General features: G+C 46.6%; 2 protein-coding genes across 2 annotated transcripts; one reads left to right on the forward strand and one right to left on the reverse strand.

Annotated features, from left to right (window-relative positions):
• The first annotated feature begins 2,284 nt into the window (after positions 1-2,284).
• On the forward strand, positions 2,285-6,598 carry cracd (capping protein inhibiting regulator of actin dynamics). The gene is made up of 8 exons (XM_038998753.1): positions 2,285-2,326; positions 2,524-2,661; positions 2,843-3,085; positions 3,221-5,564; positions 5,728-5,925; positions 6,040-6,046; positions 6,078-6,223; positions 6,438-6,598. Exons 1-8 carry the CDS (start codon positions 2,285-2,287, stop codon positions 6,596-6,598), a joined length of 3,279 nt encoding a protein of 1,092 aa, XP_038854681.1.
• Positions 6,599-8,258: 1,660 nt separating this feature from the next.
• Positions 8,259-13,569, reverse strand: aasdh (aminoadipate-semialdehyde dehydrogenase). Its single transcript, XM_038999589.1, has 13 exons — positions 13,207-13,569; positions 12,825-12,945; positions 12,431-12,699; positions 12,105-12,297; positions 11,787-12,028; positions 11,353-11,632; positions 10,970-11,246; positions 10,738-10,856; positions 9,756-10,635; positions 9,303-9,466; positions 9,098-9,223; positions 8,833-8,964; positions 8,259-8,702 (listed from the first exon to the last, which is right to left on the reverse strand). The coding sequence occupies exons 1-13, from the start codon at positions 13,443-13,445 to the stop codon at positions 8,310-8,312; spliced, it is 3,435 nt and encodes a 1,144-aa protein (XP_038855517.1). The 5' UTR covers positions 13,446-13,569; the 3' UTR covers positions 8,259-8,309.
• Between the last annotated feature and the right edge of the window lie 37 nt (positions 13,570-13,606).

Here is a 13,606-nt window from a genome sequence, read left to right on the forward strand (position 1 = left end):
CACAGGGGAAGTGTGCAACGGAGTCGTCTCAGATGATGAGGAGACCAATCAACATCTGAGGTAAACAGGACATTTATGCATTCTGTTTGATACTGTGAAATACTCCAGCAGTCAAGATTGCATGTATACATTGCTCATAATGTTGTCATAAAGAGTTGAGTTGTACCGCAATTGCAGTTTTCCCCCTATTTCTTGTACAGGCCTCCACCTCAAAATGAAACTCTGAACACAGGTCTTATCAATAATTTAGTCTGCATGGCCTTGAGCACGTTATGTCTTTAATCCCTTTCAGTAAGACACACTTACCCAGACCACAGACAAAGCCTATGATACTATTCCCACTAAGACCCAACTTATATCCCACATATACACAGTGCCTTCAGAAAGTATTTACACCCCTAGACTTTTTCAACATTTTGTTGTTTTACAGCCTGAGTGTAAGATTAATTACATTGAGATTTTGTGTCACTGGCCTACACACAATAACCCATAATGTCAAAGTGGAATTATGTTTTCAGAAATGTTTACTAATTTATTCAGAATGAAAAAATGAAATGTTTTGAGTCGAGTATTCAACTTTTGTTATGGCAAGAGTCGAGTATTCACCCCTTTTGTTATGGCAAGCCTAAATAAGTTCAGGAGTAAAAATGTGCTTAACAAGTCACATAATAAGTTGCATGGACTCAATAATAGTGTGCAATAATAGGGTTTCGCATGATTTTTGAATGACTACCTCATCTCTGTACCCAACACATACAATTATCTGTAATATTCCTCAGTCGAGCAGTGCATTTCAAACACAGATTCAACCACAAAGACCAGGGAGGTTTTACAATGCCTCACAAAGAAGGGCACATATTGGTAGATGGGTAATACATTTAAAAAAGCAGACATTGAATATCCCTTTGAGCATGCTGAAGTTATTAATCACACTTTGGATGGTGTATCAATACACCTAGTCACTAGAAAGATACAGGCGTCCTTCCTAACTCAGTTGCCGGAGAGGAAGGAAACCGTGTTTAATGGCTGTGAAAGGAGAAAATTGAGGATGGCTCAACAACATTGTAGTTACTCCACAATACTAACCTAAATGACAGAGTGAAAAGAAGGAAGCCAATACAGAATACAAATATTCCTAAACATGCATCCTGTGATTCCTGTTTGTAAAACTGCAAGAAATGTGGCAAAGAAATTAATTTCATGTTCTGAATACAAAGCGTTATGTTTAGGGCGAATCCATCACTGAGTACCACTCTTCATATTTTCCAGCATGGTGGTGGCTGCATTATGTTATGGGTTTGCTTGTCATCGGAAAGGACTAGGGAGTTTTTTTTAAGAGTAAAATAAATGGAATTGAACTAAGCACAGGCAAAATCCTAGAGGAAAACCTGGTTCAGTCTGCTTTCCAACAGACACTGGGAGACAAATTCACCTTTCAGCAGGAAAATAACCTAAAACACAAGGTCAAATATACACTGGAGTTGCTTACTAAGATGATATTGAATGTTCCTGATTGAATGGCCTAGTTACAGTTTTGACTAAAATCGTCTTGAAAATCTATGGCAAGACTTGAAAATGGCTGTTTGGCAATGATCAACAACCAACTCGACAGAGCTTGAAGAATTTTTTAAAATAATAATGTGCAAATATTGTAAAATCCAGGTGTGCAAAACTCTTAGACTTTCCCAGAAAGACTCAGCTGTAATCGCTGCCAAAGGAGCTTCTACAAAGTATTGGTTCAGGGGTGTGAATACTTATGTATCTAAATTAGATATTTCTGTATTTCATTTTCAATAAAGTTGCAAAAATGTATAAAAACATGTTTTCCCATTGTCATTATGGGGGTATTGTATGTAGATTGGTTAGATTCTTTTTTTTTTTTTACATTAATTTTGAATTTGTAACACAACAAAATGTGGAATAGATCAAGGGGTATGTATACTTTCTGAAGACACTGTATTACCACGTGGCTTCTCTGGTTATCTATTTTCGTGTCAGCAGAGTCGATTAAATCTCACGGTCTGGTGAGAAAGGGCTGCGGTTCAGTTGAAATGTGGTCTATAAACTGCTTGACTGACCTTTAGCTTTTAATTTATGGAGTTTAGAGTGTGTGAGGGACACTACACCCTATCAGAAATGAATGACTGACTGTAATAACATACTATAACTGTAGCATCCGTTTTGTCTTTGCAGGGAGCTGAACCCCATTGGCTCCCGAGCCCTCTCCCACGACAGTGTGTTTATCCCAGAGGAAGCAGTACAGGAGCCCAGTCCAGAACATACCATGTCCCAGGAAAACGTCTCCGATAAAGTCAGGAACCTGCAGGTAGGACTTAAATACACACATGCACACACACACACACACACAGTCAGATGTATGTTCACAGTCTTGGTTGACAACTCGTAAGTCAACCGTTGCCCCAGGTAACAATCAATTACACTCTAACAGACACTTTAACGTTACTGCTCTCGTCAATGTCTAACACCAAACCCAAAATGTGTGTGTACGTGTTGAATGAGCAGAGGCAGATAGCACAGAATATCAAGTTTGGCCAGAGGCCCCCCTCTCTGAGGAAGAGTGAGGGAGACGAGGGCAGCTCAGATGAAGAGGAGGTGCCCAGGAGCCCCCTGAAGGTCTTAGCCCAGGTGGAAGCTGAGCCAGTGGACACAGAGACAAAGGTAAAGGCAGGATTATTAATGGCAGACTGGGCACTATTGGTATACATACTAATTGCATACTCTTTGGTTCACTGTTAGCTTATAATGCTACAGTAGTAACCTAAAGAATTAGTGTTGGAAATATAGGAAGATATTGACAATGTATTGTTTCCATGACAACCAGGGGGCCAGCCAGAGCCAAGAGCCCAGCCAGAGCCATGGAGCTGCCCAGACCGGGACTCCCAGTACTCCAGTGAAATCTCCTAGGTCCAAACGAGTTCTTCCAGCCACCGGTACCATCGAGTCCATCGACCTGGACGGAGTCCCACAGTCTGTCCCTAGACTGGACAACACCGCTGCCAAGCATAAACTGTCTGTCAAACCCAAAAACCAGAGGATCTCCCGCAAGCACCGCCGATTCACACAGGTGAGAGGGGGTCAGGTTCCTTACAGTTGGTGGTCTTTCTTTGGTATGAATGTGCATGCATATAATTGTCATATAGATGGAATAGAGTGAGATGGAGCTCAACAATAGAAATCAAAATACATACTTTTTTCCCAGGATTTGCAGGAGGTGGATATCCCTGGCATACTGCAGGAGGAAACAGATGCAGCCGACGTCCAATACAGAACCTCTGAGGAAGAGACACCCCCAGAGAAAACTAAGAAGCAGAAACTGCAGGAGAACGAGAGACAGGAGTCCAGGAGGAAGCGAGAGCTGGCAGAACAAAGGCACAGAGAGGAAGAAGAGGATAGGAAGAAGAAAGCAGAGGAGTGGAGGCTGCGTGAGTTAGAGGAGGAGAGATGTCGCCAACAAGAGGATGAACTTATACGTAAAGAGGAGGAGGAAAGGAGGCAGGGAGAGGAGATGGAGAGGAGGATGAAAGAAGAAGAGGAAAAGAGGATTAGGGAGGAAGAAGAAAGGAGACAGAGAGAACTGGAGGTGATGAGAATTAGAGAGGAAGAAGAGAGGATACAGAGAGAAGAAGAGAGAAGGATGAGGGAGGAATTGGAGCTTATGCAGCGAGAGGAGGAGCAGAGGACACTAGAGGAAGAGAAAAGGAGGGAAGAGGAAGAGGAAAGAATGAGGAAAGAGGAAGAGGAGAGGAAGCAGCACGAACTGGAGGCAGAGCGTCTCTGTGTAGAGGAGGAAAAGAGACTGAAAGAGGCAGAAGAAGAGGAGGAAAGGAAGAAAAAGCAGGTGGAAGAAAAGAGAAAACTGCTTGCAGAGGAGGAGGAGGAGAAGAGACTGTGTGCAGAAGTGGCTGCGAGCAACTCTGACCCTGAAAGGAAGAGGAGGGCGGAGGAGGTGCGCTGGAGAGAGATGGAGGAGAGACAGAGGCCGTTCACCTTCAAAGTGTCCTCTGGGGAGAAGCAGATCCTGTTCCAGAAGGTCAACCTGACGCCTGTTACGCCGGCCTCCAGCCAGCAGGTGGGCGCTGTGGCTGAACACAAAGAGGGAGCCAAGGCCTCGTCCCCTGGAGGAGCTGACTCCCCAACCCTCCCGTCCTCTCAGTATGTCCCCCACACAGCCATCCTAGTGACGGGTGCCCAGCTCTGTGGGACTGCTGTCAACCTGGACCATATCAAAGAAACCGCTTGTAAGTCTCTCCTGGGTCTGGCAGATGAAAAGAAAGCTGCCATGGGCACCCCACCACCAACCAAGAGCAAGACTTCACCAGACCGCAAGTCTGGGAAAACCAAATCCCTCAGCGAGTCCACAGACCAGTCCAGTGCAGCCGTCCTTGCAGAGTGGGCCAGTATCCGCTCCAAGATATTCAAGGGGACGGGGGAGGGAAAGTATGAGGAATACCCAGACCACCAGAGCCAGAGCCGACCCAGCAGTGAGGACCAGAGTCCGTTCCTCCATAGCAACCTCAGGAAGACCATGTCCGCCAGCGCCAAGTTCTCCATCACCCCGGCAAGGAAGAAGTTTGCCGACTCAAACAGGAACTCTGAGGTGTTGAGTCAGGAAGAGAAGGAAGGAGGAAGGCCAGCGTCTGCTGTCTCCGACACCTCCTCCAGTGCCTCTGTTCCCCCTGCAGCTTCACCAGCCCCAGACAGCAAGACCCAGAGCCGGGGCGGTAAGACTGTCCGGATTGCAGACGGAACAGGGGAGTGTATGTTTGCCAAAGACCTCCCGTCTTTCATAGTCCCCAGCTCTTCCCAGGCCTCACCCAGACCCAAGGGCTCTGAGACAGATACTGGGAGCCTGGGAGGAGAATCAGAGGACTCTGATGGCCGGGAGGAGGGGGAGGAGAAGGGCCAGCCATCTCCGTTTGGGATCAAGCTGAGGAGGACCAACTACTCCCTCCGCTTCCACAGTGATCAGTCGACAGACAAGAGGAAGAAGAGGTACAGTGCCGGCGACAGCTTCGACGGGGTTCCCTCGCCTCTGACCCCCATTGACCGCGACTCTGACGCCTCAGTGTTCTCTAATAGCTCCAGCCCTGCGTCTCCACTCAGGGAGAGCTTTCCTGGGGTCAAGCCTGGACATGTGATTGTATCTCTTCCAGAGCCCCGGGCCAAAGCAGGCAAGTCTCCCACCCCTTCCATGCACAGCGAGGAGGAGAAGCTGCCTTCCAAACCCTCACTTTATCAGAGACCCAGCACATCCCCTAAATCTGCAACCCCTCCCCCCTCTCCACTCCCCAAAGTGGGCAGAGAGAGTTCCAGTGACGCAGTGGTCCAGAGGAGCTGGGTGGAGGCTGATTCAGCTGGCCATGAGGAGCGAGGTGAGAGGAGGAGGGAGGAGACCTCAGCTGTGGCCCAGCTCCACAGGAACGGCCAGGGACAGAGCCAGGGCCAGGGGGAGGAGGAGCCCAAGGAGAAGAAGTCCTTCTTCCCCTCCATCAGTATCCCCTGGAGGGAGAAGGCTGACAGGAAGACGGAGCTCATCAGGAGAGGTCAGTGTCACCTTGGGAAACGCCTGTGCTGCTAGTCCAAGAAAGAGATTTGATGGATTTATTTTTTAAGCGAGTAGGAATGTCACTCCTGCATTTTAATTACTTGAGTAATGTTGTGTGAATGTCCCAGTATATGATAGTTGTCTCGTCTCGCCCCTTACAGAGGGAAAGCCATCACTGCAGAGCAGGCACTCATTGGACAGTACGCGGGTCCAGGACAAGGAGTCAGGGCCTCTGTGGATCACGCTAGCGCTGCAGAAACAGAAAGGCTTCAGGGAGCAGCAGCAGAGCCGAGACGAACGCCGCAGCCACAGAGAGGCCAAACTGTCTGAGAAACAAACCAAGGACAAAGACAGCGTATGTTAATGCACTTTAACATACACGAATGCCGTACATACACACATATATGCTTATGTAGAGAAAGACATGCATGTTCTCAGTAGTCACCTGTACTAATAACAGTAGGAGAGCACAGCTGAAAGGTAACTGTGTTTCATAGGATGTGTTGCTTAGTCCTATGGAGGGTAAGGGGAGTAGAAACACCAACCCTCCCAAACCACAGACACCGGAGGAAGCTAAGAGACCAGACACCCTCCTGGGCCGCTTGGAGCGCCGGGACCTCCTGAAGAAAGCCAACACCCTGCCCAGCTCTGTCACAGGTAAGAGCTTGCTTGCATATTCACAAGTGTTTGACATCACACTTTCCCAAGATCAGATCAGACAGTTAGGATATCTCACATATGAAACATGATTCTATTACATCTGGATCATCATAATCAAACCAATCTGTTATATAAATTGCATGGATTACTAAACTTTTATGGTGTCCTCGGCGTGCATTATAACCCTTTCTCTCTGGGTCTTGTGTTCCAGTTGAGATTGCAGACTCCACTCCATCGCCCCCTGCAGTGAAGGAGTTGACCAAGCGCTTCCCATCCACTGACTCTCCCCAGGTGTCCACTGAGCCGGCCTGGCTGGCTCTGGCCAAGCGCAAGGCTAAAGCCTGGAGTGACTGCCCTCAGATCATCAAATAACCTACTCTCTAACCTCTACACTGCATCAGTACAGTACACACACACACACTGCCCATGAACTATGACCCCTGTCCCAAACCATCCCATGACCTCTCCTCTCTGGTCTGCACCTGACCCTGCATTCTAACCTCATCCCCCAGACCAAGTCATTCCCCTCCCATGCCACAATAACCATGCACTTGTATGATTATGTCAAAAGTGTGTTTCACATTCATAATATAAATACAATCACACGTTTACAAACATGAACACTCAGTTCAAGCATGCTCTTACACGAATACTTGAACACAAACTAAATTACTTTTTTCAAGATTACCTGGCTGTATACTATCAACTATATAATATCTTCCAACAAGTCAAAAGATCCTACAGCAGCCAATCATGGCCACTGCTGGCCATTGCAATAGCCAATCCCAACCCTTCCTTCCCTTCAGTAGCCAATCAAAGCTCCACAGCTGTAAATAGATCATGCACTAAACATAATACAAGATAAAAATGCTGATGTATTGGAAAGATGTGTCTTGACAGGTATGAAAAAGGGATATAGATTCTTCATTCAAGGGTACTTTGGGAACAGTGTTTTAAGGGCTACCAGTAGCCAATAACCCAACATGACAGATGATCACCCTGGTTTATCTCCCTTAAAATAAAAACATTTCCTTATCTCGTGGGGTTTATTTCAAGCACTGGTTTTAACAATGTTGAAACAATATATTTGTCATCTCTGAGCCTTGTCTGCAATGTACAGAATAAGCTTATTTTTGTTTCTTTTTTAAATTTAATTTTTTACATATATTCAAAAGCAGTACTTAGTATAGAACTATTCTCACTGTGTCCGTGATGACTGTGACAGCTGTCAAAGATGCTATATTGTAAAAAAGAAAAATACATTGCCATGACAGAGTTGTTTGAATCTCACCGCAGTTTGTAAAATAACACTAGATCTGTCATGATCAAATGTCGACTGTACTGAAACACATCATGAAAGACCAGGTGTCAGGTGGTTGTGAATTGCACAATGTTCTTACCACTCTAACTGTGTCCTGTATTTTGCTTTGCTATAGAAAGAGACAACCTACCTGCTGTAACATACATTCTCCTGTCATATCCCCTGTGTGCTCGAGTCACCGCTAATGTGTTGACCTATAATAAGGCCTTTTCTCCTCCAGCATTTGGAAAGTCACATTCTGGGATAAGCTTAAAGCTGTATCACATCCTCTTCATTTTCCTCAATGTCATGTGAACCAGCCAGCCTTGCTATGAGAACATCTGCCGGGCTGTCTGTTGATGACAGACATCCTATGGCTATTTCTCCCATCACTACCTTGCTCTCACTACTCAGTGTAAAGACCTGTATGTGTGTTGTTAGAGGCGGTTTTACCAGAACGTTGGTCAAAAAGAGGACCCCAAGGCTCAGTCACTTTGGCATTTTTGTTTAACTTTGATTGTGTGCAATAGTGTAGTGTACACAGTGTTGTATGTAACAACATATTGTTTGATAATATTTGCACTTTTTTTGTCTGACTTAAAAGGTATTCATGAGAACATCTTAAAGTGATGCAAATGTTATGAATTATGTAAATTAAATACTGATGTCTGAACTCAAAGCTTCGACTCATATTCCTCCTTCAAATGAGGGTCAACACATTTGTTTCCTATGTTATTCTTTTTATTATAAGAGGGTACAAAAACACGATATCATCTCAGGAATCTATTTGAGCTCCCCTGTCGGCGCCACACAATACACAAAGTCATTGCGACATCCCACCACCAGGGAGCGCTCCCACACCACAGGAGAGGAGAACAGCTCCCCGAGCAGAGAGAGAGATGCTCTCAAGGTCCCATCCTCTCCATCCAGAAAGCACAGGGTCCCGTCTGTGGAGGCCAGGCCTACCAATGTACCCTCCTTACCCCAGGATGACCCCTCAAACACACAGGGGCTGGAGTACACCCTGCTGGGGGTCTGATAGCGCCACACCAATGAGCCGTCAGTACAGTTCAGACAGTACACACACCCGTCATGTGACCCACACACAACCTTCTGCTTGTCTGGTGTGATGCAGGGGGATGAGAAGACCGGTCCATTGGTAACATACTGCCAGACCTGCGAAAACACAAAGCATTAACACAAATGAAACACTTCAGTGAGAAATATGGTCAATTGTTACTTGGTGAAAATGAAAATGATAAAGACACTAAACGGCCATTATCTTAGTGCCAGTTTTTCCTCTCACCATTTCCCCTGTGTGGCTGAAGCAGCAGATGTTTCCATCCACAGAGCCGATGATGATGTGACCTGAGGAGCAACTTGGTGAGGAGAAGAATGGAGTCTTCCTGGAATATGTCCACAGGACAGCACCAGTGTCCTAAGAGAAGAACATTGAGTCAGTCGGTTGTCTTCACTCAAACAGTGCTAGTGCTTCTGAGCCATGTCAGTTAACAAGTGTGGGTATTACTACTAAGTGTGATTTGTGCAGGCAAGGAAGCATGGACACTCACAGGATTGAGACAGAGGAGGTGTCCTCCGAGGGTGGCTACATACAGCTGCCTGAGAGAGGGGTGGAGACAGGGTGAAGAGAACACCGCCCCACACCCACAGTGGTGCTTCCAAACACACTGCTGAACCTAGAATAGACACAAAAACACATAACTATTGAGCATGTGATGCAAGATTTGCACCTGAAAGGTATGCACATACACACACCTGTGGGTCGAGGGCATAGACGTGGCCATCATGCGACCCCACCATCACTAGGCCTGTGAGAGGGTCCACAGTAGGAGAGCTCTTCACTGCGTCTCCAGTCTCAAACACCCACTGCGTCTCCCCAGACTCCACACAAAGGAAATACACACCACCATCATAGCACCCTGAGAACAAACACACAACATAGACCCTCAATATTTATTTATTTTTAACCTTTATTTAACTAGGCAAGTCAGTTAAGAACAAATTCTTATTTACAATGACGGTCTACCTGGGAACATGACAGAATGACAGATTTTTCCCTTGTCAGCTCGGGGATTCGATCCAGCAACCTTTTGGTTACTAGTCCAACGCTCTAACCACTAGGCTACCTGCCGCCCCCAAATATACACTGTAGAATAGACTAAACAATTTATCACAACCAAAAAACATATGCTTTATATGGATACTGACCAACCACGACGAGTCTTCCACATCGGGACACAGCAGAAGAGGACTCGATCCTGTCTCCTAAAACCCTTTCCCACAGCAGACCCCCGGTGGTCAGGTCCAGGGCCTGCATCCTGTGGGAATGGGAGCCAATGAACACTGTGGCCCTGGTGCCTCCTGAGGACCCGTCCGCTCCTTTCTGGACCAGCAGGACTGGCGAGGCGTCTACACACCTCCCTGTGTCTGACTCCCAGCTCACCCTCAGCCCCAAACCACCAGCCTCTCTGAGGGGAGGGGTAACACTGCTAGCACTGGGATCATTGGTTTCCACAGCCTGGGAATGGTTGCGTTCTGTCCACTTATTGGATCCAAATGTCTGGGAGTGGTTGGATTCTGTACTCTCATTGGCTCCTTTTTCCTGTGTATTTCTCGTTCTTTTGATTGGTCCCTCTGAGTCTGAGTAGGAGTTTTCATTGGTCCTCAAAGAGTCTGACTGACCCATCTCTACAACCTCCCCTGCTCTCCTTACCACTGTACATCTTACAGCCTTCTTCAAAGAAGAAACTACAACTCCCAGAGGCCATTCTGCAGCTGTTGTAGAGTAGGGGTCTGTATGCTGTCTCTTGGGCAGTGCTGAGGAGACAGGGTCTGCTGGGCGTTTCATGGCTACAGGATGGGATGTCCGGCTGTGCTCAGATGGGAAAGTCAGTGTTGCTATGGCAACATGGCGCAGTATTTCTGAGAAGGATCCGTCCAGGATAACCTCCAGAAGCCCTGATGAGGTCACTCCTACGGCAGTGGTGATGTCATCACAGAGACGCAGGGCCTGCAGGGAGTCACCTCCACTAAACAGGAAGTTGGAGTCCTCCTGGATGGCTTCATCCTCTGTTAGACCTAAAGTCTCCTGACACCCAAATATACAGGTACAAATATGTAAACTCTTGATGTAAAGGGGATACTGACTTGTATGTGACAATAATAAAACAACATAATGGCTTGTCTGTACCCTCCACAGAGACTGGAGTCTCTCTCTCAGTGTCTCCATGTCCCCCAGTGCACTATGGGACTCTGAACCTGCTCTCTGTCTCTGGTAGATCTTCATAAGTTCACCCATAGACACCTTCCCTGAAGAAACACCATTTCAAAAATGAATGGTAAAACCCTGATAGAAAATGTTTTAGAATGCAGCATTTACAGTAGAGTCTAGCGATGCTCAGCTAGAGGACAGTGTCACTCACCATGTGAGGATAGTGGTAGGGCCGGGACCAGGACTAGTGTGTCTGGAACACTGTGACTGGGTAGGAGCTGAGACAACCTGTGGAGGATGGCCTTCTGTAGGCCTCTAGTTGAGGGGGCAGTCTCTTCACGATGCTCTACCTGTTGATCTACAGGGGAGGAGGTATGGGTTGCCTTCTGTTCTCCAGATGTAGAGCAGGCTACGACAAAGGCCACCAGCCGAGACCCCTCATACAGACCCACAGCACATGCCTCCACCTGGGGTAGACTCATTACAACCTGAAGGGGGATATGGAGGATTGAAAGATCAATGACTGGAGGTGGGAAGCACAGGAAAATTGGTGATATGTGCCTGACATGACATGCTGTCTGAAATGGTACTGACTTGCTGTAAGGTGTCCAGATGCAGCCGCTGTCCATGGCGTTTGACCAGTCGGTCCCGCCTCCCGAGGAAGTAGAGATGTGTGTCTCTAATCTGCACCCAGTCTCCTGTAGACCGCATTGTACCAGGAGCAACAGTCACCTCGTCATCTAGAAGGCACACCCTGTCCATCCCACCTATAAACACCTGTCCTTCCCCCTGAGTGATGACGCAGCCATCCTCATCTCTTAGCTCCACGGTGGTCTCCATCAGAGGAGGACCCAGTGGCACAGAGGATTCAGTCCTGTGAAATATCCATCCCGGTAAACAACATTAGAGTCAAATCAGTTATATGTCCAGGGTGCAGAGAATTGGATAAAAGGTTCATAAAATGAGGTGCTGGTTTAGGCAGCAGTTGGATGCCATAATCAGGGTTTTAGGGTTCAGTGGTCACTCACACGTCAGTAGACTGCAGGAGGCTCTCTGGTAAGTGGTAGCAGCAGGCCCAGCAGGAAACCTCAGTGATGCCGTAGATGTTGTAGATGTGAGTGCAGTTCCCCTGCTGCCTCCAGCTACGGAGCAGGGCTAGGGAGGGACAGGCCTCGCCCCCTAGGGCTAACACACGCAGACAAGAGCCAGCAGAGAGGACCTCTTCCTGTAGGACACGCCTTCCAAAACGCCCAAGCAGAGTGGGAGTCACCTGAGGGAGATACAAAATTAGCACATGCAGCAACAAAAGGCTTGATAAGTTACTCTCATCCCACTGTCATAGTTACCTGTAAGACAGTCGTCTTGTGTTTCTTAAACAGCACATCAGCCAGTCTGTTGGGCATTCTCTTAATCACAGTGGGGACGATGAGGAGACGTGCCCCTGATGACAACGCCAAAAATATCTCCACCACTGAAGGGTCAAAAGTCAGGGGAGAGGCCAGGAACACCACATCATCTGGTGTCATCTGAAACAGAGATCTGAAGAGATAAAGACAGAATACTGTTTAACAAACAACATTTAATGAAATTCTTAACCTTCAATACAACCAGTAATCTGGACATTGATATACAGGAATACATGCATTACACCAATCCAACCAAAGGGACATACCGGAGGTGCAGTATATTGGGCACTATACACTTGTGTGGTACCATAACGGTCTTGGGAAGCCCTGTGGTTCCAGATGTGTGTAATATATATGCCAGTGCCCCCTGGCTGGTACTCTCTGGAACTACAGCAGGAGTAAAAAGATCAGCATTCGGCTCCTCTTTACGGGCTGCAGTTGGTCTGTGCTGTATTAGTACGAGGGTTAGGTTGTGAGCAGACCACACTGCACACACCTCTATAGACATGAGGTTGGAAAATGCCATCTGGAATTGCTAGGGAAAGAGAGAGAAAGATAGAGTCAAATAGTCAGAAGGTGAAACCTGTCAGCAAGTAATCATTTTAAGCCACAGTTATAATATAAACCACTCTCATAATGCTCTGTGAAGTCCACTCTTACCTGCAACAGGTCACTCTGTAGAACACAGTACTTCAGCCCACACTGCTTCATGACACGGGCAGACAAGAGTGCTGGGGCATCAGGGTCCAGTGGTACATACGCAGCAGGTAACTGGAGGATGCTGACAGACAGAGGATCCCCTTGAGAGCTGTGTTTACAGTAGTCCAAGCCTAGAACTCTTACAGTAGACTTGGGTAATACTAATCTATGGTATGCAACAGCTGATCAAATGGATCATTAGCTATCTGCACACCATTAAAAAGAGAGCAGTGAATAATATCTTGCCATAGAGATGGATCTAATTTGGGCTAATTGGATGGTGCTGTTCCAGATCATCTATTGTAAAATAGACAATTGCTTTGATTTCTAATAATAAACTTACCCCAGAATCCACACAGGAAGGTTGATATCTGGCTGACAATATAATGCAATTGCTCTTGTATTTTGCACACACTGTATCTGTAGAAAAAGTGTTAATTCATTTCCAAGAGCAACAAGTTCGTGGTAATAAAGCAACATAGGACCTCCTTCTGTTATTCCCTTGTCAAATGTGACAGCTATTTTACCACTATGCAAAGAGGCAGCTGCGAGCACCATGTCTTGTAGTGTTTTCGTTGCCATCTCCGGGTGAATACGGAAAATCTAAAGTATGGCTATTCACTATAAAATTCATGTTACATAGCTACTTTACAGAACTACTGATTTTGTTGTTGGCTGGTCGATGTTTTGTCGCATGAAGATGACATCACACCATGTAGAAAAAACGTGTCACAAATATCCAA

This window comes from Salvelinus namaycush, chromosome 8 (assembly GCF_016432855.1).
Source record: "Salvelinus namaycush isolate Seneca chromosome 8, SaNama_1.0, whole genome shotgun sequence".
Lineage (NCBI taxonomy): Eukaryota > Metazoa > Chordata > Actinopteri > Salmoniformes > Salmonidae > Salvelinus > Salvelinus namaycush.